The 26,174-nt window shown below is 35.2% G+C and overlaps 2 protein-coding genes across 6 annotated transcripts; one reads left to right on the forward strand and one right to left on the reverse strand.

Annotated features, from left to right (window-relative positions):
* The first annotated feature begins 9,142 nt into the window (after positions 1-9,142).
* Positions 9,143-10,488, forward strand: LOC147280074 (Fasciclin-like arabinogalactan family protein). Its single transcript, XM_086252486.1, has one exon. It carries the CDS (start codon positions 9,218-9,220, stop codon positions 10,373-10,375), a length of 1,158 nt encoding a protein of 385 aa, XP_086108612.1. The 5' UTR covers positions 9,143-9,217; the 3' UTR covers positions 10,376-10,488.
* A 2,429-nt stretch (positions 10,489-12,917) lies between these two features.
* Positions 12,918-26,090, reverse strand: LOC147280075 (putative helicase MAGATAMA 3). Of its 5 annotated transcripts, none has more exons than XM_086250807.1 (20): positions 25,989-26,090; positions 25,764-25,902; positions 25,402-25,544; positions 23,993-24,199; positions 23,196-23,387; positions 22,866-22,901; positions 22,015-22,100; positions 21,752-21,802; positions 20,236-20,347; positions 20,059-20,164; positions 19,289-19,386; positions 18,755-18,847; positions 18,585-18,677; positions 17,707-17,760; positions 17,495-17,553; positions 17,228-17,312; positions 14,857-15,252; positions 14,366-14,488; positions 14,146-14,235; positions 12,918-13,434 (listed from the first exon to the last, which is right to left on the reverse strand). In XM_086250807.1, the coding sequence occupies exons 1-20, from the start codon at positions 26,088-26,090 to the stop codon at positions 13,222-13,224; spliced, it is 2,478 nt and encodes an 825-aa protein (XP_086106933.1). In that variant the 3' UTR covers positions 12,918-13,221. The 5 variants fall into 5 exon arrangements, with proteins under 5 accessions (XP_086106933.1, XP_086106934.1, XP_086106932.1 ...); XM_086250808.1 differs by having other exon boundaries at positions 15,058-15,255; XM_086250806.1 differs by having other exon boundaries at positions 14,857-15,255.
* Between the last annotated feature and the right edge of the window lie 84 nt (positions 26,091-26,174).

Consider the following 26,174-nt stretch of genomic DNA (forward strand, 5'->3'; position numbering starts at 1 on the left):
CCCGCCCCACCATCCCTTCCACCCAACCCAGTCCTCCCCACCATTCCCCTCCACCCACTCGTTACACCACCTCCCCCTTCCCCACCCAATCCGCCCCACCACTTCCCTATCCCCCACCCAGCCCAATCTCACCCCTTTCCCTCCCACCCAGCTCGCTTCACTACCTCCCAGCCCCGACCTCGCCGCACCCCCAGCCCCATCGCACCCCCCAGCCCGTCGTACCCCCAAGCGTGTCACTACGCCCCGGTCCGTCGCAACCCCCCTCCCATCCAACCCAACCCCAATCTCAGTGTGTACAGAGAAGAGAGAGAGAGAGCAATAGATATAGAGAGAAAGTGACAGAGATAGAGAGAGAGAGAGAGAGATATATAGAGACAGAGAAAGAAACATAGAGGAAGAAATGAAGATGGAGAGATGAAGAGAGAGAGGGGAGGGTCAGTCGTTGCCGGCGTGTAGGGCCGCTGCCGGAGGTGGTTGGGGCTAGGTGAGAAGGAGTGCCAGATCTCCCCTCTTCTTTCTGTTTTTTTTTTTTTGTTTTAATCCTTTTATTTTTGTTTTTTAATTTGTTTGTTTTTTATTTCAATTTTAATATTTTCAGTTTTAATTTTTTGTAATTCTAAAGAAATTAGTTTTAAATATTTTGATTTATTTTTAGTATTAATCTTTTTAAGTTTTTGAGTTTTAATATTTATTAAGTTAGAAATTGAATTAAAATTTTATTTAATATGAAATTACCAAATTATCCCTCATTTGGACGGAAAATGTAACGAAGTTGACGGATTGTCCCACAATAACATAAATCCTAAATATGTGTCATACACTAACACAAAACCAAACGCGTATCCTAAACTAAGATTAACCCCAAAGTATGTGTCATTTTTGAAAATTTTTCCCTTGATTTACGGAATTTGAGGTTGTAGCACTATTTTCAGACCCCGTTAAGGCCCAAATTAATGAAGTTAAGTGGTCTCTCTTAAGTGAGAAATTGGCTTAAGTATTAAAAGTGATTAAATTCATTCAAAGCTTGAATTTCGCCCCGGAGATATAGGTCACCCAAAGCCCAAATTTCGTTCAGGTTTTGACAGTAATCAAAATTCTCCATTTGAGTCTAAGTCACGCAAGGAAAAAATCTTGTATTGAATGCCAACAAAGTCAGCCCTCAACTTCATTGCTCAATTAGTGACCAGAATTGATTGTATTTTAGGTTTGATTGTAATTTCGGTTAGTCACCACAGTCACAGAATCATGATTTTAGGCCATTAATGACCTAGCCACATTGGATCAGCAAGCCACCCTATAAATGCAAGTTGATGGAGATGGAGAAAGGACACGCTCACTACACACCAAAGACTCCAATCATTTGAATTCTCAGTTGTTCTTGTCACCTTTTGGCTCAAGTTCTTTAGTTTCAATTTTCATCTTTTCTAGTAAGTTTCATATTTGTAGCTCTAACAGCAACTACCCAAGAGTTGGTATCGATTTCTATTTTGATCTTTAATTTTACGGATGTTCTAGTTTGTTAGTTCCATTTTCGCATTATTGTCATCTTTTTTAGTTCCCATTTCGCATTATAGTTTGTTAGTTCCATGTTCTAGTTTGTTAATAAAAATAAATGTCAACTTTATTCATCGTTTTCTTAAATCTTGAAGTTTCACTTATTGACGAAAATAGCATCGAATTTCATTTTATTTTCACCGTTCATAGCATTTTCCTATTGTTTGGGAAATGTCATCATCACATACACGCGCGAGTTCAATCACACAATCCTTAGTACACCAACTCATGCACGATTCTGACACATAATCCAATTAAGGCCTTCCTATAAAGCCTTGCCCCCAAGGTGTGAAAAGGACCTAGGCCGAGAGTGGTTCCTTGCTCGACCAGAAGTCAATATTTTAGGCACATACACTTAAATTTGTTATTCAATTCCGATCAGGCCAAAATTGGTTTTGAAAGGTGGCATGCCCCGCATTAAATACAAACGGGCCAAAAGCTTTGCTCCCGGCTAACCTCGGCCGAAAAATAGCAAACACAAACACATGCAAAATAAAAAGGAGAACAAAGAGAAAAAAAGATCAAAAAATCCCCAAGAACAATTGCATGAACCATAGCCAAAGTAAAATCCACACATAATAGCAAGATCCACCATCAAAGCACAGCCCTGAGCAAAAAACATCAACAATCTCAACAATTAGAGCACATCAACCCACACAAGACACGCAACCACCAAATTAAGAGAACCAAGAAAACCAAAGTACTATAACCAAACTGAGGAAAATTGAGGTATTTCCACCAGCACATAATTCGATTGAGGAGCGAAAATCACTTTAAAGTGGTAGTTACAGATGCTACAATGGACTGCCAACTTGAAGAGAGAAAAACACTAATGAATCCACAAGGGTTTAAGATTTGGGGGCCAAAGGGAAAAAAAAAAAAAAAAGGGGCATTGAGCAAGGACTAGGAGAGGAGGAGATGAGAGAAAGTGGTAGAAAAACAAAAGCAAATGGAATTAAGAAGATATTTTCTTGGCTTTTTTTTTTTCGTTTTTGGGAAAGGAATATGCTAGAACATGTTTAGGAGAACATTATTTATAAATTGATTATAAGGGCATATGTAACATATGTAGTTTTGAGTATGCTTCAATGCCATTTTGGTGTTTTGCCCTTTATGACAAATTGAAATGTCGTGTGATATGCTGGCCCATTTTGCACACTTGGTATGTCGTCTCCCCAAAACAGTGTTGCATGTTTGGGCCTTTTTTTTGTAGTATTGGACGAATATTGTTGATTCCTTAATACTCTTTATGATTTTAGTGATCGTTAAAAGACTAGTCCCAAGGTGGCCACCATTCAAAGGGTCACAACCCAAATCCCAAATGGCTGTGGAGTCTCTCCAAAGCTATTCTCTCTAGACATTAATCAATTGTCAATATTTGAGCTTTTTTGTCTATTCTATTTAGATCTCTACAATAGGACTCTGCTTGATCTTTGAAAACCATAAGAAGCTAAGCACCGAGCTTCCAGTACCCACTAATTTTGTCACTTTTCTCACAACATCAATGAATAATTGGTGGCTAGCTATTTGTGAACCCCATTGAGAAAGAACCTAGCCTTCAACGTATTATAGCTTTCATGGTTGCAATTCTATCATTAATGGTTAGGCCCATACGGTTTTTGTTAAATTTTCTTGATTTTTCAATTTTGATAGAACTAATTTGGTTCCTACATTCTTATAAAAAGAGCAAAAGAATAACAAAATTTCACAAAACAATTAGTAATTTTGTGACTTTCTTGCAGCAAGACTTATACTAGTAATGGAGAACAAAATCTCATATATAAAATGGAACATTGAAAAAGAACAAAATCTTTTAATTTTTTTACTTTTAATTACATCTAGTATAATAGTTCAATTAGATATTGTTTATACCCTATTTTGGTTTTGGGTCGTATCCACGGCCAAGCCCTGTTTAGTTCAATAGCCAAGGCCCAAGTCTGAGAGTGTGTGCAAATTCTTGAAGGTTTCTAAGTCAATCTTGCCGAGATTTCCTTGATGGACTAGGAGACCAAATCAGGCAAGTGAAGGGAGAGTCTTGGGCGTGAAGGAAAAGAAAGATAGAAGCCTAATTCGAGAAGAAAAAGGATTTCCTAAGAGCTAAAAGGGGTTGATCACTATAAATAGTGGCAGCAGACACAAAGAGAGGGCTTGCTTCAACATTCAACAAAACATACAAATTTAAGAATTCTCAAGATCTTTGCATCTCAATTTCTCAAGTTCTTAAGTTTTTTTTCTTGTTTTTTGCTCTGCTAGGGTTTCATTTTGTCCTTAATATTGATTTTGGTTAAGTTTCGACAATTGATTTCATATTTGTTCATCATGAGATTTGTTGTTAGAACTTCCATTGTCACTCAAGTTCAAGATAATCAAATCACATACACATTTTTCATTATAGTTCATTGTTTGACTTATAATCTGATTACCTTTGAGCCTTTGATTTGCACTTTCGATTTCACAAACACAGTCACCAAAACTTACTAAAGTCCTTAATCGTCAAGGCAAGGAATAACCTAGGCAAGATTCTTTTTCCTTACTTGCTGTACAATTGTTTTTGAGAAGTCAATTCGGTGCAAATTGTCATACCCCAAAATGGGGTCTAGCACTTTGGGCATGTGGCAGCGTCATATTGGTCTTTAACCTCGACATACTCTCACTAATCCTAAGTAAGAACATGCCAAGATCGAAGATCAACATAAGATCGACTTAAAATTTAAACAAACTAAACTCCAAAACAATGATGAATTTTTTTTATTTTTAATAACAAATAATCAGAGTATACCGAAATGGAATCTTTTTAAAATAGTGAGCTATTAGTTATTCACCTTCTAAGATAAATCAATTTCTAAAAATAAAGACAGACCCTTTGTTTTAAAATCAATAAACAAAACATCAAATAAGAAATTGAAATCCAAGTGAGAGTGAAAACTTTAATTTAAAATCTAATTTTTTTGGTGTAAACGAAACAACAAGTAAATAATAAGTAAGAGAGCCATAGTAATCCTTAATTAATCAATTCTTCAGATTTCTCAGCTAAAGCATAACAAAAATAGAAATAAAAGGGATAGTAACAAACTCATCAATGATTGGGTCCTCTTCCTCATCACTTGAGTATTCGGATGTGGGTGGTGTTGTTATGCTAATCCTAGCTTGGTGAATTCTCTCTACTTCCAAACATTCATCATTCGCTATCTGAAACGTCTATGAAGCTAACTATTCTTTTGTCCTAGAGGTTTCCTGCAACTTACAAACTATGTAGGGGTGAGCATCACCAAAGCAGTTGATCACACACTCAACTAGTCCAACAAAACTCAACCAATTCAATACAATCAATTCAATTATAAGTAGGATTTAATAATGGCCTAAGCCCTTGCCGAAATGGCCTATGCCCAAACAAGTAATTTGATAATTAAATGACAACTTATTTAAAGCATTTAAATAGAAACCAAAACATTCTTTCTTTGAAAAATAAACACATTCATTTTCAAATATCGAAAGCACAATTATACAAGCATAAGTATAATCAATTTCAATGCTCAAAAATACAATTTCACAAGCATAAAGTCATGGCCATAATTTCATACATAATTTCATGCCTTTTCGGGTTGGGTAGTATTAAACCATCATGCATCCATTTTTAATATGTATCTAACATGATTAATCTTATGAAATGCAAATGCATGTTAAATTAAATAACAATGCAAACATATCTTTTTCTCCATGACATTGTAAACCTGTCAAAGTTTATAAACAGTGAACTTGTCTCCTAATTTGTAAAATTAATTACTGTTATCCCTCATATCTTACCAAAAAGTAAGATCTAGATAGTGAGATGTCCTTTCATTGAAGTAAATAAAAACTTATTTACTTCCCCTCTAGCATATTCTTTATTTCTCATAACCAACTCTAGACAACACATGTATGCATACTTTTAGGAAATTGAACCCAAGAATAGAGTAAAAACTATACCCCTTCATCTCTAATTAGGAAGTCCAAACACTTAAACCACATTAATGTCAACATTCTTGATTCAATAAATATGAATCCTAATGTATGCCTTGGCAGCCCCCATGATAGACATGGCTGCCCTCAATGCTTCACATGTGTATATGATGCTATATAAATATGAAGTGACAATCCAATTATATAATCAATTTATTCCTTCCATTAATCATATTACATGTTTTATAACATAACAAGTATAAAGCAATAGAAGCAATTAAATAAACAACCAAGTTTATATTTAAAAAGCTTAGATCTGAACCCAATAACAAGGCCAAATAATCACATATTTCTCTTATTGGTTCAAACCCTTTTAATCATTGTAAACTAGTTCTTAACCTTTAGAACTTTCGAATCTAACAACAATATGAAAATCAAACCTTAATGGTTTCGGGTACCACCAATTATGTAAGTCTTAATTAGTTTAAGTCTAGGTGATCTAATACCCTTCCAAAACCATAATAAAATAGCATGTAATTTATTACTTTCCAAAATAAACCAATCTAAGTTTATTAGAACCTTGAATCTTAGGTTAGTTTCTTTAAAACTAAACATACAGCCCTAGTGATTCAATTCTCAAATAAATTCACTTAAGTCCACTCGTTGATCCTAGAACAAATAGGATAACTTATATCATTCTCACAAGGCAAGTTGAAGTCATAAACATGGATCCCAAGTTCCATTAATTCTCGGTTTCAAAGCCAATTAATTCCTTTTTTCTATAATTAACCAAGTAGATCATAATTTCCTTTCAAGGCTAATTAATCAATTCCAATTAAACATGGCAGCCGCATCAAGAAAAATAAAACATCACATTAATGCCGAGACTAGCAATCAAAGAAACAAGCACTTTCATCAATATAACTATGAATTAAACTATATTGAAACATAGAGTTTAGAAAGGACTAGCTCCCCTACCTCAATTGAAGCTTCTCGTCCTTGTGGTGATCCACCAAACTGAAAATCAATCCCAAAACACAAAGGAGATCAGATTTCACATTCTAAAACTCAAATGGGGCTTTATAGGGTTTTGATGTCGCATTGGCTAAGTTAAGTGGCATCTGAGACCTCTAACCTATAAATAATCATCCTATGACCTTAAATAAGTTCTAAATCATGTATGTAAACATAATTGAAAGCTTAAAAATCAACACATAAGCCTTGGCCGAAAATAGGTATGCTGAAGCCTAGTTTTTGTTCAAAAACATAAGGCTTTGACAACCCAAATTCCATTCCAGAAGTAAATAAATTCCCTCATATTGCTAAGTTTCCCAAAGAACAATGCAAGTTGAACTTCTTCCTTCCTCTTCTCGGGTTGGCCTCCCTTTGGCTTCCCTCTTCTTCTTTTCTTGTTCTTCCTCTTTCTCTAACTCTCTCTTTGTCTAAGAACTTAGAAATTTCGCGGGTTGTGTTTGGTATGAACAAAAGTTGGTTTTATAAAAGGGTTCTTGTGTCTGTTGAAGGGAAAACTGAAGAGTCACTTTTTATCTTACTTGAGAAAAGTTTCTGACAAAGTTTTGGGCTATTTGTCAGGGTTTTTGGTTTCCCAAGAGACTTCTAATAGGCTGACCAATCTCTTTGGCCCTTTTTAGTTGAGTGCTTAGCCTAAGGCTCTAGGCTAAAGAACCCAATAACCAATCAAAGACTTGTACTTAACCCAAGTTAATTAATTAAAAACCATCATGACTTTTTATAATTGGATTTTTTTTCCTTATTGCCGAAAATCCACTTCATCTCTAGCCCTAGTCATAACCTTCATGTCATGCAATAGCTATCATTTTAATCTCTTGCCCAAGTAATCTAGGTTTATGGCCCTAGTGGTCTAGATTGGTCAAAGAAAATAGAGTTTTTAAGTCAATTTGCAACCCTTGGTATTTATAGTTGCCAAATCATATTTCTAAAGAAATTATAAGTCACAAACACAAGCAAGGGGGTGTGTGTGTGTGTGTGTGATCCCAAAATGGTCACCTAGGTAACCAAATAATTATTTAAAAACATGTTACTTAAATTAGGTGCCTTAAAACAATTATTGGATGAAATAAAAACATACAAGTTCTTTCGCATTCTTTTGGATTTCGAAATTACCAATTGAATTGTCAAAGATCATGTTCATCATCCAATTAACCAAGAATAAACAATTTAATTAATTTAGGCAAATATATATAAGTGTGCTTTTGCCTTAAATCCGAAATCACCATAAATATAAGAAAATAAATATGGTTCAAACAAGTGACATAATTTCAAATAAAACATTTAAATAATTGAAATTCTATAAATTTGTCTATGTGGAATAAATCCACATTTATGTTTCAAAAGAAGTAACAATTAATTTCTAACTAATTTCAATTAACTTAGTACGTAACACCCATAACCCAAAATCAATAAAATTTGGGGTGTTACACAAATCAATTAAACATCATTCAATTCTGCGCCCAGTCTCTCAAAGGACTTCAGTGTTTCTTTTCAGATTTCTCGGTGACTCTGTCGTGATTTTTGAAGGTAACAGATATAGATTCACAATTCAATTGGAGCGTGAGAACATTGAAGCTCTAATGCAACTCAGATGCCAATTTCAATGTGGTTAAAAAAATTTAAATTGGTTGCAGCCACTTTAGCTAGTGTTGTAATTATTTTAGATTGTGCTGCAACCCAGTTTTTCAAATAAATATGGTTCAAACAAGTGACATAATTTCAAATAAAGTTTTAAATAATTGAAATTCCATAAATTTGTTTATGTGGAATAAATACACATTTGTGTGTGAAAAGAAGTAACAATTAGTTTCTAACTAATTTCAATTAACTTAGTAACACTCACAACCCAAAATCAATAAAATTTAGGGTGTTACACAAATCAATTAAACATCAATCAATTCTGCACCCGGTCTCTCGGCCGAAGTAGTGGCACGCCCTTAATCAATCAAAGGACTTCAGTATTTCTTTTCAGATTTCTCGGTGACTCTGTCGTGATTTTTGAAGGTAACAGATATAGATTCACAATTCAATTGGAGCGTGAAAACATTGAAGCTATAATGCAACTCAGATGTCAGTTCAATGTGGTTAAAAAAAATGAATTAGTTTCAGCCACTTTAGCTGGCGATGTAATTATTTTAAATTGTGCTGCAGCCCAGTTTTCGTGGACCATGAGAATTTTTTATTTTTTTTGTCAGACATTTTAAGACTTAGACTTTTCCCATCAATTAAAGTCAAAAAAATAAATGCATTTCTTAAATAGAGTTATTTTATAAAATTGCCCCATAAACCATCAAACATGTGTGAGAAGTTGAAACAAACAACAAGGAGGGATGTGGAAGGAAACTAAAGAAACACACGTATAGAGTTGCTAAGCTAGCGTAACCAACCCAACGGTGTCTCGAGTCGAGTGTGTAGTCCGTTGTTTAACCAATAAGGTAATTAAATGACAAATGTACCCTCCTAGTGAACTTGAATGGAACTATCAAGAAAAGGTATTAATGTATTATAGTCATTAAAGCAGAAATGGCAAGTTCGATCGTAATATAAGTATTCACAAGCAAAGCCAGAAGCAGTAAGTTGTTACAACGAATTACAAGAATCAAAAGCCCGCCAAAAACCCATTCCTCTCTCCACCCTCCAATTCTTGATTCTTGAACCGCCATTACTCTCTCTTTCTCTCTACTGAGCTTCAATGGCGCTCTTCAATGTCCGTACACTACTCTCTCTCATTCTCATGCTCCTGATCGTCATGTCCCTGAACGGCGCCGTTGAATCGATCTCAACGCGTGAATACGAGTCGATGCATGGGGTGCTCCGAGGCCACGGCTACAATCTGGTGTGCAACGCCATGGCCACCTCCGACCTCCAGTGGGAGCTCCTCACATTCCCAACCAACGCTTCCTTCACCATCTTCGCTCCCACCGACGCGTCCCTCTTCGCCCTCGACATGATCCAAACGGCGTCGTCGTACACCGACACCCTCCGCTTCCACATCGTCCCTCTCCGCCTCTCCCTCTCCAACCTCCGCTCACTCGCCTCCGGCTCCGTGCTCCCCACGCTCCTCCCCTCCAGCGCCCTCCGCCTCACCACGCGCCCCGCGCTCTCTGTCTCCGGCGTCGACATCGTCCTCCCCGGCCTTTTCTACTCTCACCACGTCGCCGTCCACGGCCTCGGCGGCATTCTCAGCCTCACCTCCATCGTTCCCTACGCTTCGCCCAAGCTTCCTTCTCCTCCGCTCACCACCCGCCAGAGCCCCAAGGTCAACACTTCGACCGCCGATTTCAACACTACGACCGCCGATTTTAACACTACGACCGCCGATTTTAACACTACTTCCACCGATTTCAACACTACTACTGCCGATTTGTCTCCGGCGGCCGCGCTTTCTCCGGAAGTGGAGTGGGCGGCGGTGACTAATGGAACTCCTCCATCTCCATCTCCATCTCCATCTCCATCTGCAACGCAAGAGTACGAGATCTCGCCGGCTTTTGTCTCGGAGGAGGAGGATGAGATTTCGTTGGCTTCTTCGCCAGCGACGGCACCTTCGTCGGTGGTTGTGGAAGCTTCGCCGTGGACCGATGCATTGCGGAAGAGAGCTAGGGCTAGGGCTAGGGCTCAGGCTCGGGCTAGGGTTAGGGCTTCGTTGATGGAGATTACTACAGAAGCAGATGACGAGAAATTGAATTCTGAGTCGAACGATGACATCTCCGGTGAATCAGTGTCGTTCAGTGATGTTGACGTGGAGAAATGTGGAGCGTCAGATGCAATGGCCATCGACTGCTTTGTGCCAGAAGGCGAGGATGGATTGGACCACGTCAGCATTCACCATGTGGTTCGCGTTATGGCCTGAAGGCTCCTCCATCACGTACATCCTGTACAGGCCGCCACGTGGTAAAATCTTAACGGCGTCTGATATTTCTATCTGCAGACTTTGCGTATGGATTGAATTCTAGTTAATTTCTGTGGATTCATTTTCGGAAAATTGTAATTGTTTGAATTTTTCAGAAAATTGTAAATAATTGTCTGAATTCTAGTTAATTTCTGTGTTGGAATTGCCTAGCTTAATTGAGATTTGCATTAATGAATGAATGTGTTTGATTTTCATTAGGGTATTCTTAATTAATTTCATATAATTAGAAAAATTAGTCCAATGGTATTAATTGGTATCTAGGCAGAGTTGAATATTAGCATGCATGCATACATAAGAATACTTACGCAGGTAAGTGGAACCATATATTTATTTATTTATATATTTGTACATGCAATATATATATATATATAAGTGTGCTCTAAAACTAATTAGTTAGTAACTTAATACGAAACGTACTAACCATGTTTTAAGGCCCACCACATAACTAATCTCATAATCTAAACCGTTCATTTTTTAGGTCATACTTCAAAGGTCATCATTGTAAAAAATCAACTACATTAGAAATCATTTAGTCATCTAATTGTGATAAAATAAATAAACAATCATTGTTTTCGATAAAAGCATATAAATAATTGTTATCATAATCAAATGACTAAATGACTTCCGATTTTGGAGATTTTTATAGAGATGATTTTTTAAGTAGAGCCTAAAAAATGGATGGTTCAGATTTTGAGATTATATTATGCAGTGGGCCCAACAGAGTGGTTAGCTTTGTATTAATTTGCTAACCAGTTAGTTTTAGAGCATTCTTGTATATATATATATATATATAATATTTGAAATTTTATTAAATTAATCTTGTTTTATGTTTAGCAAGAAACAATTTAATTTAGGTATTATTGTATTAATGATCAGCATACGTTAATTAATATCAATCAGGTGGTGGTGCATGTGTTTATATTGTTGGAGACCGGAGGGTTACGTTAGTTTGGTGTATGTATTAATTCTATCTACTATCTAGTTGTGTATATTGTGGTCTGGTGAGTGTCCAGCCACTTATGTTATAACACATAAATTAGTGATATCACGTATCAGTAGATTAGTTATATAAAATAATTTCTTTTACCTAATTAGAGGACCATGCATATGATAATTATTAGCCTCCTTATACATGTTTGCATAAAATGAACCATACAAATATTGGATAGGCTTAATTATATTTTTACCACCCATAGTTTCAGTTGATTTTTACTTTACCACCCAGATGTTTATTTATCTTAATTTATCACATACAACTATTTCTATGTCCCACTTTACCTTTTTCCATTCATTCCGTCACCCAAGTCGTTAAAAATGCTGATATGGTAGATGCATTTTTGTCACCAATATTAACGAATTAGCTGATGGAATGAACGAAAAAAGGTAAAGTGGGACAAATAAATATCTGGGCGGTAAAGTGATAATCAACTAAAACTGTGGGTGGTAAAAATACAATTAAGCCTATTGGAGAGATATATATATATCCTTTTATTGAGGTATACCTCAACTTATTTATGTTGAGGTATGACCTCGTTGGGGTCCACACGAGTTTTTTTTGTGTCGATCCGAACCATTCAATTTTTACATCTCCATTGATAGATCATCCTTGCAAAAAATTAGTCAAATCGGAAATCATTTGTCTATCTAACTTTGATAAAACAAATGAACGAACCAAATATTTTCGATGAAACCGTTCATTTGTTTGATCAAAGTTAGATAGGCAAATGATTTCCGATTTGGCTAATTTTTTGCAAGGATGATCTATCAATGGAGATGTAAAAATTGAACGGTTCGGATCGATACAAAATGACTCGTGTGGGCTCCAATAGGGTATACCTCAATATAAATAAATTGAAGTATACCTCAATAGAAGGAGCCTGTATACATATATATATATATAAATGAGTGCTCTTAAAGCTAATTGGTTAACAAGTTAATACGAATCTAACTATGCTTTTGGACTTATTACATAACTAATCTTATAATCCGAATCGTCTATTTTTTAGGCTCTACTTCAAAGATCATCATTGCAAAAAATTAACTAAATCATAAATCATTTAGTCATCTAGTTGTGATCAAATAAATAGAGGATTATTGTTTTCGATAAAAAGCATATAAATAGTTGTTATTACAATCAAATGATTATCATATAATATCCTTTTGTATTAACTTGGTATCTGGTGTATGCAAAACAATATCCTCTTGTTCTGGAACACACTCCATGTACAAAGTAACTCGTATTAATGGTATCCTGTATATTTAAAAAGTTATTTTGTATCTTGACATCAATTTATTCTATTGTAATATAAAGGTTGCATTATAAAAGTTCATATCAAACTGCTATTGTAAAAAGTGTACATGTATGTGAGTCATCCTACAACATGAACAATGTACACAACACAGTTAGCTTCTTGCTATTAGCTAAAAATTGTCACTAGTAAAAGTAGTAAATTATGTGCTACTTATTTACTTAATACATCATCCGTGGACCGTGGGTGACTGGGTGTATGTGACATTATACGTATCAATATTTAACAAAAAATAAAGGCCAAAATTACTCTTTATCAATAAGTAATGAAAAAAGAAATTTACAACTGACTTGCTACGATTATAAACACAGCTTCTAATGAAGTCTTCTGCTATTGGTTTTGGAAAAGAGAATTGTTGCCCATTTCAATACAAAAGAATTGTGAGGGTTAATGCATCTTAGCAGCAAACACTAGTGAAACCTACAAAACAAGCTGTCCAACCAGATCACTAACCAAGCAATAATATGACACTATGACTCAGTCATCACCAAAGCCTCCATCATCCATGTCCATCATGTCCCCGTCACCATAGCCATTGTCATCTCCTCGAGCTTGGTCAGCATCCCCAAGATTGTAGGAAGGTGCATTGTAATCCACCTCATCATTCTCAACTTCCTCTATTGATTCTTCCTTAATTGCCATGGATTTCAGATTCTTATCACTGAAAAACAAAGCATAGGGCTTTGAAACCTACATTCAAAATATAGACATCACTAGAATGTCATGATTAAACCACACATATAACAGTATCATCAAACGGAAAGGGACATGTTTCAAATTTGTTACACTAAGAATATGTAGGCATGTCTGAGGGAAGGGAAAAAATAAAAATAAAGTATGAAGCATAACAAACTAGAAAACAAAAAATTGGATTAAGAAAGGGTGTGGTTGAGACAAATTAGGACATGCATGAGAGAGAGACTATTTTTCTTGCGAGAATACAGATTTGACACGATTCAACTTAAAAGGTTCATGCAGCAAAGGACCGTTGTTAAAATAGTATAGAAGAAATTTGAAAAATGTATTATATCATGTAATATTGATGACTCAAACTTAATAAAAAACTGTTAAAATTCAAAGCATCCAACTCAAATTAAATTGGCAATAGATAAAGAAACCTAGGAGTTATATATAAAGATGCAAGGTTTAGAATTTGGTGAGGGATTTTATATTTTCAACAGACTCCTCACATGTGGTCGGAATGAGTCAAAAACATGGATCAGTCATGAAGTATGTGTAGCCAAATTGAACCTAACATGTGGATTGTTTGCTCCGATGCCGTATTAAATTTACAGAATCCAACTAAAAACCAATTAACAATGAATGAAAAGACCGACGTTGAGATCCAAGATTTAGAATGTCTGATGTTGTATTTTATATTCTGAAAAAGAAAACACTCACCTTAAGTAAACAGTCTCTCTTTTCAGCACTTTCCACTAGTTTATTCCAATGCTCATCACCCTTTCTTAACGTTGATGCTGAACCAACTACCTAAAGAAATAGGTAATGTAAAAAATATTAGATGAAGTGAGCGGGTACGTAAAACTTCATTCGTAACTTAAAATTATAACATACGAAGATAGAAGATTTTCTTCATTCTTAACTTAAAATTATAACATACCAAGATAGAAGCTTTTGCTCTAGTGATCCCAACATTCATTCGCTGAAAATCAGATAAAAAGCCAATTCTTCCATACTGGTTTGCCCTGACACAAGAAAATATTGCAACATCCTTTTCACGTCCCTGAAAGAAACAGTAAAGATCATCATATAATTCTAAAACATCTAAAGAGCTAGGTAGTGAATAATACGGAATTTTATTGTGTAAATGTTAAAAGATATAATGTTTCCATGGGACTGGATTAACACACCAATCAATAACACCACCAGTGTGGCTGTGACAAAGGCCATCAAGATGGTGCATCTGACAGCTCTTTGCAACACTAAAAAAATATTGATCTTGGAACTCCCAAAACAAATTCCATGCATATTACATTCCACCAAACAAATTGATCTTGAAACTCCCAAAACAAAAGTTAAAGGTGGATCACCTTATAAATAGAAATATCGAATGTCTAGTATTCTAACCATGGGAAGAATGAGCCACCATACCTGGCAACCATCAACAGTAGTAATATCCACTACTTTCTCAGACTCCACCCCGAAGGTAATTTTGAAACGTTCTTTCATGAGTTTTACTTGTGCACGATATGGGGATATGATTGCAAACTGATTACTTGATTTCAGCTCTGGATATGTACTCACCAATTTATGATACAAGAGGAAGACAAAATCAATTTCATCATGATTTACCAAAGATTCACCTCCTGAGCGATTGGATTTTTTTCCTTCTTTAGTTCCATCGGATTCTCCTCCTTCATGTAAGTCAAAAAAGCAAAAGGGTCCAAAACAGCGATACTCATGCCAGGAACGATTTGTCTGCTCTTTAATATTAGGGCCATCCTCCAATGACCCTCCATAAAACTCTCCAGAAGGAAAGCTCCTAATCTGCTTTAGAATTTTTTATTAAAATGTTAGGTATTGAAATCTCAGCAGCAGAAGCATATTCTACTTTTAAAAATAAGAGTGTAAGGAAAAAATAATGAATAAAAATATAAAAAAGAGAGAATAACGCAAACTTACCTCTCTCCCCCTTTCGATAATATATATACATATATATAACACATGAGAGAGAGAGAGAGAGAGAGAGAGAGAGAGAGAGAGTTCAAACTCAAATACAATGAATGCAGATATGGGATGCAAGCATGATATGATGTGGTCATAGTACTCTCAACGGAAATAATCAGTGCTGATTAGGCAAACTCTTAACACATATCCAAATCCAATTATACAAGGCTTGCATTTGATTCAAAATCCAAAGAAACTATAGAAGCTACAACTAAGTTCCAATCTCGTGGATTGGATATGTTCCAACTTATAATTCCAACTAAGTTCCAAAGGATCTATAAACCTCAAGGAGGGGGGAGAAGCTAATTACTAGAGAGTCAAGCGCTAAGGTGTGTTCAATTTTTGAAAATTACAAATATGCAAAAATGTTGAAGCTTAAGAATGTCTTCATTAATGTTGAAATTTTGATGACACTTCTGATTTGGCTAATATTTTGTAGGGACGACCCTTGAAGAGGGAACTATAAAATGGCATTTACTAATTTAAGGATGGTCTGATTATTTACTATGTAGCTTATAGATCCTGGTAACTGGATCATCAGTAGTTCACAATTTAATTGTAGACTGGTGGGCCGGACCCTAAACATATCAATATATCATACTCTAGTTTGAGCTGGATGAGTAGTTCATAGACCAAATAAGCACAGTATTAAAGAAGTGAGGATTATTGATATATTTGATGCATTTCAGATATGATACCTTTGTTGGAAAATTGGAAGTATTGCCCCAGATTTCTCCCCCGCCCTCCCCAGGGGGCACCCAAAAAAAAGGGGGGAAAAACAAAAAAATGAAAAAATCAATGCACTGACCTAACCTAAACTTAATCATGGAAAAACAAAATAAAAGGTGTTGGGGGCAAAAAGGTGGGAACTAGTGCTGTGTAGGTTGCTGGAATTTTGGAAGTGTATGAAGAAAAAATGCAGAAAAGAGGAGGAATTGACAGATTTTAATACAAAGCTTCTTTGTCTATGACCCCAATTAATCAATTTTTCTTAGGCAATAAGATATCTGCGACACTTTTACAATTAAATTTACTAAATACTTAAGAAGAAAGTCAAAAAAATAGTATTAAATAACTTTGAAGCTACAGACTCAGAACATAATGGAAATTTCATTGTTAAATCAGCCGAATTTTCAATTTTATTTTAAATGTTTAGAATATCAGAGTTTTAAAATCATTGTTAATTAATTGTCGAGCACACATAGACGCCACATCATGCACACTTAGCAGTCACATTAGTGCTTCTAATGGTGGAAGTGATGAATTCGCCTGAGCCAGGTTTTGTGCAACATGGAATGATGTTTCAGGGGGCATAATGAGACATTTAAACTTCAAGGGGCCAAGTGCGAAAAAGTTATACTTTTGGGAGGCATTAGTGATATTAAGCCAAAAAAAAATTAAAGGACTAAATTGATGCAGAAGTTAAACTTGAGGGGGGTTATTTGTAACTTACTCCTTAGTTTATCTTGGTAGATTATGTTGGTTTAGAACTATGTCCAACAACTTAAGCTATTAAGATATATATATAGTAACATCCAACCTCCCCAACCCCCACCCCCCCCAAAAAAAAAAAAAATAGGGCCTCTTCCTGCGTCAAGAGAACACATTGAATTCAACATAAGTTGGGAGGTTGTAGTTGTCAGGGATATGAACTTAAGATCTTGTGTTCTGGAACCATGATGAATTTTGTTGGTGTAACACGGTTCCCAAAAGCTTAAGTTATTACAATACAGGCCGGCCATTATTTTATATTCTAACATTCTTCAATAAGGTTGATGAATGTTTCTGAACTAACCTCTGGGTGCATGCGGTACTGCATCTTCAGCATGGTCACTGGATATCCAGCCTTCTGAAATCTCTCGAACAAACTCCTTCCATACCTTCAATCAGGAAAAAAGAGAGCATGAGAACAGAGAGAGAGAGAGAGAGAGAGAGAGAGAGAGAGAGAGAGAGAGAGAGAGAGAGAGAGAGAGAGAGAGAGAGAGAGAGAGAGAGAGAGAGAGAGAGAGATGTTTATATATATAAATCAATCAAATGACAAAAAAGATCATAATCATTGTACCCGAATTTCTTAGCAATTCGAGAAATTACAGTAGCTGGAAGTTGAACCGGGTCACCAATCTACATGTTAAAGATAGCAGAATTAGTCATGACTTGAAGCATAAACATTTTGTTAATGGAATAACACTGGTGCACAGTTGAAAGTAGCTAATAACACAAAATAAATTAAATAATGGGGAAGTCCTATAAAAATGAATATCATTAGAAACTTACCAGAAATACTTGTTTGCATCCGTTCGCCAATGGAATAAGAGTCGCTGGTTCCACCTATATAAAGCATACATTACATAAAGTCTATAAATTTTATTCCAGATGAAAAAACTCACGTACTTACTAAGCACAATCATACATACATCTATACTACCCTAAGAAGATGTCAAGAGCCATTAACCGCTAGTTTATATTTAACATTGGAAATGCACCGTTTTTAATGAAAAAAAACAGATAATATGCATACAATGCTAAGCTTAATTTGACCAGCCACTCAACCAGGATGATAAAATAATCTGTTAAATTTGAAAAGTATACATAAAGGTTATACACAAATCTTTCATTTGCCATTCTAAATGTTTGAACTTGAATACTATTTGGACGTTAGATTGTCAAAATATTTGTTCATCTTCTTACAGATGATGCCATCAAGCACATATATCCTAATTTCCAACTAGAATGCCATCAAGCCCAGGTAACCTAATTTTCGATTACTAAAGACCATCATAATTGCTCATCATTAACATTTTTCCATTTTTATTTTTGAATGTCCAATTTTCTTTTATTTTTCCACATGACCATATAGCTTTAAAATTGGCCCTGTGCTAGCCACATAGAAAAGTCAGATTTAACATCCAAATCTAACGGAGAGAAAACGTTACAACAATCTCAAAACGTCAGGATTGACATTACTTATATTAAAAATGCAGGGACCAAAGTGCAATTTACCCAAACTACAAGGGTGAGGTGCAATTTACCAAAGTTTAAGATATCATAACGTTCATTCTTGCATGTCCATATTTTCTTAATGAATATTTGTATTTTGTAAAACAGTCATTGAGATTGTTCAAAAAGAAATATAAAGGATTACAGGAACTTACAGCTTGTGCAGCTTCATCTATTATTACAACATCAAAACCACGATTCCATTTACTGAAAAGATTTGAACCACTAAAGCTAAGGGTAGAGAAGACCTGCCATTCATGCATAAATTATAAACAAAAGTTAATGACAAAGTTTTTGGTTATAACAAAAAATAAATGTAACATACAATTACAGCCTCCTCCAAAATTGCTGCTCGAAAACTATCTGCACCTCCATCTCTCTCTTTACCACACCCAATGCTTCCTTTCTTTCTTTCTACCTGCAACAGGAACTTTCAGGTCAATTTCAAGTAAGACACATTTTACCACTTTGTGGGACATTAACTTGACATCTATAAAAGGTGAGATATGGAGATACATCAAGTTGAATATTAGTGACTATTATCTTTTTTGTATCCATACAGTAGATACGTAAGAGTTATCTCAACATTATGAATTTCTACATGGGAAGTAGAAATTAAGATGAAAAACTGTGTTAAAGCGTTTCTTTGACTTTTCAATATGATGGAAGAGGCCCCTTATTCACACCTTCAAGTTTGAAAATTCCCTCAAACTAAATATACACCTCTAGAGCATCTCTTAATCTTTGGTATTGCAACTCTTAATATTTGGAACATATAGAAATAAATACTCTCAGTTAAAGAGTGATAATATTTATACAATAAAACTCAATGTTGCTGCGTTTATTGCCAGATACACACCAGTTGATCCATGGAGACTGCTTGAACGGAATGATGTGCCTTAACACCAATCCGCACAATTTTGGGATTATATGAACGGTCACTTTCATCACGTACACCTGAGAATAACCAGAATACATTTAAAGAAAGTATTATATTTGGATGGAAACCAGTAGAATTATGTCCATATGAAAAGACCATCTATAAATGCAGGAAAAATCAAAATACAAAGTACCCATTTGTGTGATAAGAAACACAACCATCATTAAAAAGCTGAAAGTTACAAAGCAGGGGACAAGGTGTCCCTTTAAAGATTATTCATCTAGTCTACATCTAAAACACAAAATTCAACAAGAAAACAAAATAACAAAAGAAAACTACTTGCAACAGAATTTTCCAATCAGATATATAGCATGAAAAGACCAATCCCTAAACTCATAAGAAACTGAAGCCCACAATGATGCCCAGAGTCAAACTCTGTCCCACAAATGATCCACCTTCTCCCCCCTTACACCTTCAAATATCCTTCCATTTCTCTCCATCCAAAGCACCCAAATTGCAAAATCAATATATACAACTTATGATATTCATAAGATTTGATCCTCAGCTACCTCCAGGATAACTGGTATTAATATTCTTTTAGAATACACTGGTATGTTCTTTCCTATACAATAATCAAGCTAACAAGAGAATTTTTCAATCAACATAGAAAAGTTTATAAAGAAATTGAAAATGAGCACGATGAATTATGTGGATAGTACTGGGAAGTGTAAATGGGAAGAGAATTGTACCATTGTTTAGAACACGCCACACAACCTCATCAAGTGCAGAGTTTGAAGGGGCACACACAAGGACACGTACACGATATTTACGACTAGAATTGACTACTTCAGGTTTCTGAAAATTTCATTAGGGTTAGCAATCGGATTATTTCATATCACATATGTAATGCAAAGACTGGCACTTACTAACTCATTTCCAGTGGTTGGAAAAAAACCATCGTCACCATTAACAGGCATTGTTTTGTCTCTAGGATTGCTACCAGTAAGCCATGGAGATGCTCGCCACCAATGATTGAATCTGAAAAGTGTACAAAACATTACTATATAGTGCATACCACATGGAAACATTACATATCAACATAAAGGACTGTGTCCTTGATATGACGTTGGGGTTAAAGTCCAAACTCCTTGACAATCTTTTCATTAACATAGCTAGCACCAATGAATTGAATATGTAATCATTAGATAGGATAGTCATTTTAAAACAATGAGGAATCATTAAATGTATCATGTCTAGCCTTCCCAAATCCCACCTACTTTGACTTTATTTACTATTTCGACTTTATTTACTATTTCAAAGTCAGTGGCATGGCAGCCTTAAGGAGGCCCAGCGGAATTTTCTACAGCCTGGGGTAGCTGACAAAATTAAGTAACATTTGTGGATTGAGGTATTATTTGTCTTCCTGCATAGTGGAAGGTTAGGAATAAAAAAGTTTGATGCTTTTAATCAAGCTTTGTTACATAGGAAGCTATATCAGTTTACTGTTGTACAAGGCAGTTAGTCTAGGCAAAGTGGTTGAGAGGAATTATCACTAAAATTGCATTGGTTTATCATGGTACTGCTTTGAGGAAAGGAATTAGAAAAGGCTGGGAAACCTTCTTAAATTTTATTAGTTTCAAGATCAGGTATGGGAGAAGAGTGAGATTTTGAAAAGATCAGTAGTGTGGTCAGACTTGCATGATGGGTCTTCCAGATTTGCATGACTTGGCAGTGGATATAAATGGCCTAGCGGCTGATTAGCTAGAGCTCCACGTTAATGATTCTTGGATCCCTGTGTCTGTAACATAAATGATTGGAGTTGCCTCCAGCAGATAGTTTCTTAAGGTATTGGAGGGGGCAAAAATTATTGGAACAGGTAGAGATGAGGTGCTCTGGAGCTTGTCTAAGAGTAAGAAATTTCACGTGAAATCTAGGGTGCAAATCAGCTCTTATCTCTCCTCTCAGCATAACAATTTGCTTTTATTTTCCAAGACAAACTACTCTGCCAAAACTAAAAGATACAGCATCCAAATTTTGTTTTTGACTCAATGCAGAAATATGTATCCCTAAAATACAAAGTTTAACTTTCTATATATTTGTGTACTTAATAAGGAAGGTCAGGCTTCCCTTCTCCTACTCCATTCCCATTCCAGATTCTAGAGTTGGATTCACGATTCCCTTTTCCAATCAATAGTTTGAAAGCATTTTCCAGACCTTGTGACATTTTTTTGTCATAGTGGAAAACAGGAGAAGCTTTAATCCAAATACATTCCATTAATCCAATAAAGTTTTAACATCTTTCCACATAAAAGAATTATGCATTTGAAATGTTTGACTAAATAGCAAGAAAAATATAAATAAATCTAGCCATTCAAGATTATTTATGAAAAAATCTGAATATCACTTGAAACAAAAAGAAGAATTGAGTAGGTAACCACATACTTCTCCTGAACAGATAATTTTGGCCCAAGCGTTTTGTTTAGCAACTCACCCCTAAAAAAGAAGGAAACTACATATTAGCTAAAAACATTGGGATAAAAAAAGTAGAAGAGTGATATCCAATCCTGCACTTCTTGTAATAAAAAAAAAATAAAAAAAAGGTCTAAATTCCTAAGATTAATTTTTTTTTTTTAAGTTCCTAGGATTAATTTAGTACATAGTTGACAAGAATTATTGTAAGTGTTGGAAACATGCATATGTTTAACCTGGAGTGAATTCTTGCCGGAGTAGCATGCAAAATGGAACTAAGAAGCCCGAGGATAGTCTGTGTCTTTCCTGTTCCTGGAGGACCCTAGATGGAAGCTTGAAATCAGTATGCACATATATACCATATGCACATGAAAATAAACTTCCACATAATAAAAAAAAAAATGAAGCAGATAACTTGTATTTGTAACAGCTCTATATTCATTTCCTTTTGACATTAAAATTTATCCAAAAAAAAAAACATGAAGGAAGCCCTATAACCTTGTGCAAAGGCGACATACAATCAAGACAAGTCTACAACCTCTAGAAAGACAACCCTTCCTCCACCAATCTAGACATAATCTGACTTTGTCCACTATGGGATCCCAAAAACTCAGAGGACGTGTATTGCCCCCTAGGGGGAGCCCCAAGCAAGTCAAAGGCCACTCACCAATTTCTCAACTCACACTCCTAGCAAGGGAGTCTAGAATGCTAGACTCAACATTAATATTCACTAACACACTCTTAGACATGTTTATCCTAAATCTTGGACTGTTACTATTGTAATTGTAATTGCAGTATTTCATTAGTTTGGATTTCCTACATAAATATGCCCTGTTGTAGTTCCTAGGACACGGTTACTAATCTCTGTTCAACCTTTACCAATAGATTAGAGATCTCCAACCCTGATCTTCAGTTGAAAATCTGTAAAATAGAAGTTTAGGTGTTGTACTCTGTCATATGATAGAGTTCGATATAAATTTTGAACAAAAATATTATTATTGTATCTCCATCAGGAAACAATGATATGAAAGAAGAAGCAAGCTTGTATAAGCATCTGAAAGAATTGTAAAAAAGTTAAAAGGAAAACCTGTATCAGCACAAATGGTTTACGTGATAGACCGGCCTGCAGAAAACAATAATATTCCTTCATTAAAAGAAGAAGTGAAAATATTTATACAGAAATTCAAATAATAACAGAGATAAAGTGCCAGATACAGACACACACACACACACAGTTGAAACACTTTGGAGATGGGTTTCTACAAGACCACAAAACACAAGCAGGATCTAAAAAAAGGTAGAAAACAATCAAATTGCATATACAATTCCCATAATATGCAAGATTCATATATGAGAAGGTAGCAACAAATCAAACAGCAAACATAATGCACAACTGGATACTTTAGTAACAACTTACCTGTATGGCTTTTTGCTGAGATTCATTAAGATTCTCTTTCATAAATTCGTCGAGAGGTCTAGAAACTTTCCAGGCCTGGCCTTCCACATCAAGATTTTTTTCAGAAGCTGTTAGTATTATATCTTTAAAAGGGAGAGACCCAATTGACCATAGAGCTACATGTTCACGAGCAATAGTTGATAAACTGCAAATCTGAAACATATATCAAATTCACAAAATCAAGCCAAGATTAAAAGAAAGAAATTTATGTCTTTATATTTGTAATAGTATTATAGTTGGAAATGTTAAAGGAAGAAAGAAGATCTTGACTGCAATGATAGATGAAACCATGACTGCTTGAAACATGAAAAATACCAAAATAAAAGAGATCATCAATGCCTGAAAAATTGAATACCTAGAGCAACAAGCCAGAGTTTTTCAATAGTTTGATAAAGTCTGTATGCTTACCACTATTCCCGAAATTAAGTGGTTAGAATGCGGGCAAAAAATTATTGTATATTCTAACACTCCCCCTCATATGTAAGTCTCTTTTCGAGTCCAACATATGGAATTCAACTTATATTGGAATTAGCAACAGTTTATTTTAATTACCCGTCGACAGTGCAAGAATCACGAATTAGATGTACTCATTAAAAAAACATCATTTATCATATGTATTTATTTTTTAGAAGAAAAATGTAAATGGAGGAAAAATAAAAAAGCATGAATTTTCTAAAATTGTACACAGAAAAAAGAAATCTCTACAAAAGTATAAACAGCATGTACCAACACATGTAAATTATTAAGAAAAACATTACCTTTCGAGTGTAAAAAAACCTGTCTCCATCACTAATCGAAGTAACCAAAGACTGCACTTTTAACAGCCTTGGACAAGATTCAACTGCATCTGTATTCAAATTTGTGACTTCTCCGGCCAAATACATTCTAATCTTAAAAGAATTTGCCTCCTGACTTTCAACCAACGCAAATGCATGGATTGTTGGGAGTTGTGTACTCCCTTGATGCTGCAATAAGCAATTCACTCAAATGATAAGTAACCAAAGCAACATACTGTAAATTGATTTCTTACATAAAGAGTCTTTTTTTGGTTGATGAAACCTAAAGTGCAAGCAACATGTCGAGAGGCTAAATGTACATATAAAAGGTTTACAAGTAAATTTGTTTTGACCCATCTTTTGTGCTTTGTTGACCCCCTTTTTTTAAAAAAAATATTCTATTGGTAAAATAAAATACTTCAATGATTAAAAAATAAACCACCCCAAACCCTCGACCTAGGCAGCAACCCCACACCCACCGCAACCGTTGGCAGCCCCTCCCACCATTGACTATTTTTCTCAATTTGGAGGTTGATGGTGAGGGAGGAAGAAAGAGAAGGAAATAAAAAGAAAGAGATAGGAGAGAGAGAGAGAGAGAGAGAGATAGAGAGAGTTCGCTAGCGATGGCGGTGGGGTGGGGTGGGGTTGACTGCCTTGGTCGAGTGGAGGTGTGGGGTGTTTAGAATTTTTTATTACTCCATTTGGCTTTTCATTAAGATTAGAATAGGAAGTTTTTGAGAAAAATTTGGAGATGGGAAGGTCAATAAATCATTTCCGGGATATCAAAATAGCAGCACTAAAAGTTCACATTGGGACTACATTTTTTTTGGACAGTTCGGCTTACATGAGGGACAAGTGAGGGACAACAAATCTAATAGTTGGATCGGTATTTTTTCTTTTTATTTATTTATCGGTATTTTTTTGTTTTATTCATTTTTAGTAATTTACAAGTCCAAGCTGGGCATGATCAACAATGCCCAATGTGATTCGTCATATGTTAATTTGCCCATCAGACCGTTGCAGCTATTTATTATAAAAAATTTATATGTATGCACAATACAAATTGCCTCTCGCTGGTGGTGCAATAAGAAAACAAATTTAACAAATTCAATATAAAAATCCTGTTAGACACACTGTCAATGTCAAAATATCTATGTTTGCACAATAAGAAAAGTCTATTTGCACTCGTGAGAGGCTAGTTTTCCTAAAATGCAAAGACAACACACTGTACAGATCAAAATGTTTCCAAACTTGTTATCCTAATAGAGTAGTAACTTGAAAAATATTTGTATAATCATGGAATATAGGAGTTTAGTAAATCTTGGAGGGGCACTATGTGATAAATGCAAGTGACAAAAAAGAATTAAATACAGTCAGTTGAGTTTGATTACCTTTTGTTTCCAGAGAAGCAAAAGATCATTCGGTGATATTGATTCCTTGTCATCAATGTCATTCTTCTCAGAAGTAAGAGTTGCTAAGTGAAACCCATCAACTTCAGTGCACTTCACAACCAACTTTCTATTGGTGTCTTCTACTGCAATGTTCCATAAAAATATATCAGACACAATGGGAGTGAGAGTTAAATTCAAAAAGAAAAAATTAAAAAAAAAAAAGAGAAAAAGAAAAAGAAAACGAGTAGTTCCATGATAATTGTTTCTGACTTTTGAAACCCAAAACCAGCATAAAATTGAGTGATAAACGAATTTTCTCTAAAAACAAATAGAAAAAGGAAAGAAGAAAAGAAAAACAATACATTCGTCGTCGTCTTTCCCCTGAGTAATCTGAGCTTTGACTTCTTCAAAAAGAAGGGGTTCATAAGTAGAAATATAGTCATCAACATCTTTGTAGGTGTCCTTCACTTTTTCAATTCCCAAACCATCATCTTTGTCTTTCTGCTTCCCAAAACAATTCAAATGCATCAATTTTGATGTAACAAATAAATAAATATATATGTGATAGAGAAAGAAATAGGAATTACCTTGGATTTTCTCTTGAGGCGTATATAGTCCCAACTGAGAACAATTTTGTAGAAACGGGCAATGGAAGCGTCTTCTTCAAGCTTGTCTCTGTCCACAGCCATTGAGAGAGAGAGAGAGAGAGAGAGAGAGAGAGAGAGAGAGAGAGAGAGAGAGAGAGAGAGAGAGAGAGAGAGAGAGAGAGATTC

The sequence above is a fragment of the Dryas octopetala genome, chromosome 7, assembly GCF_963921425.1.
Source record: "Dryas octopetala chromosome 7, drDryOcto1.1, whole genome shotgun sequence".
NCBI lineage: Eukaryota > Viridiplantae > Streptophyta > Magnoliopsida > Rosales > Rosaceae > Dryas > Dryas octopetala.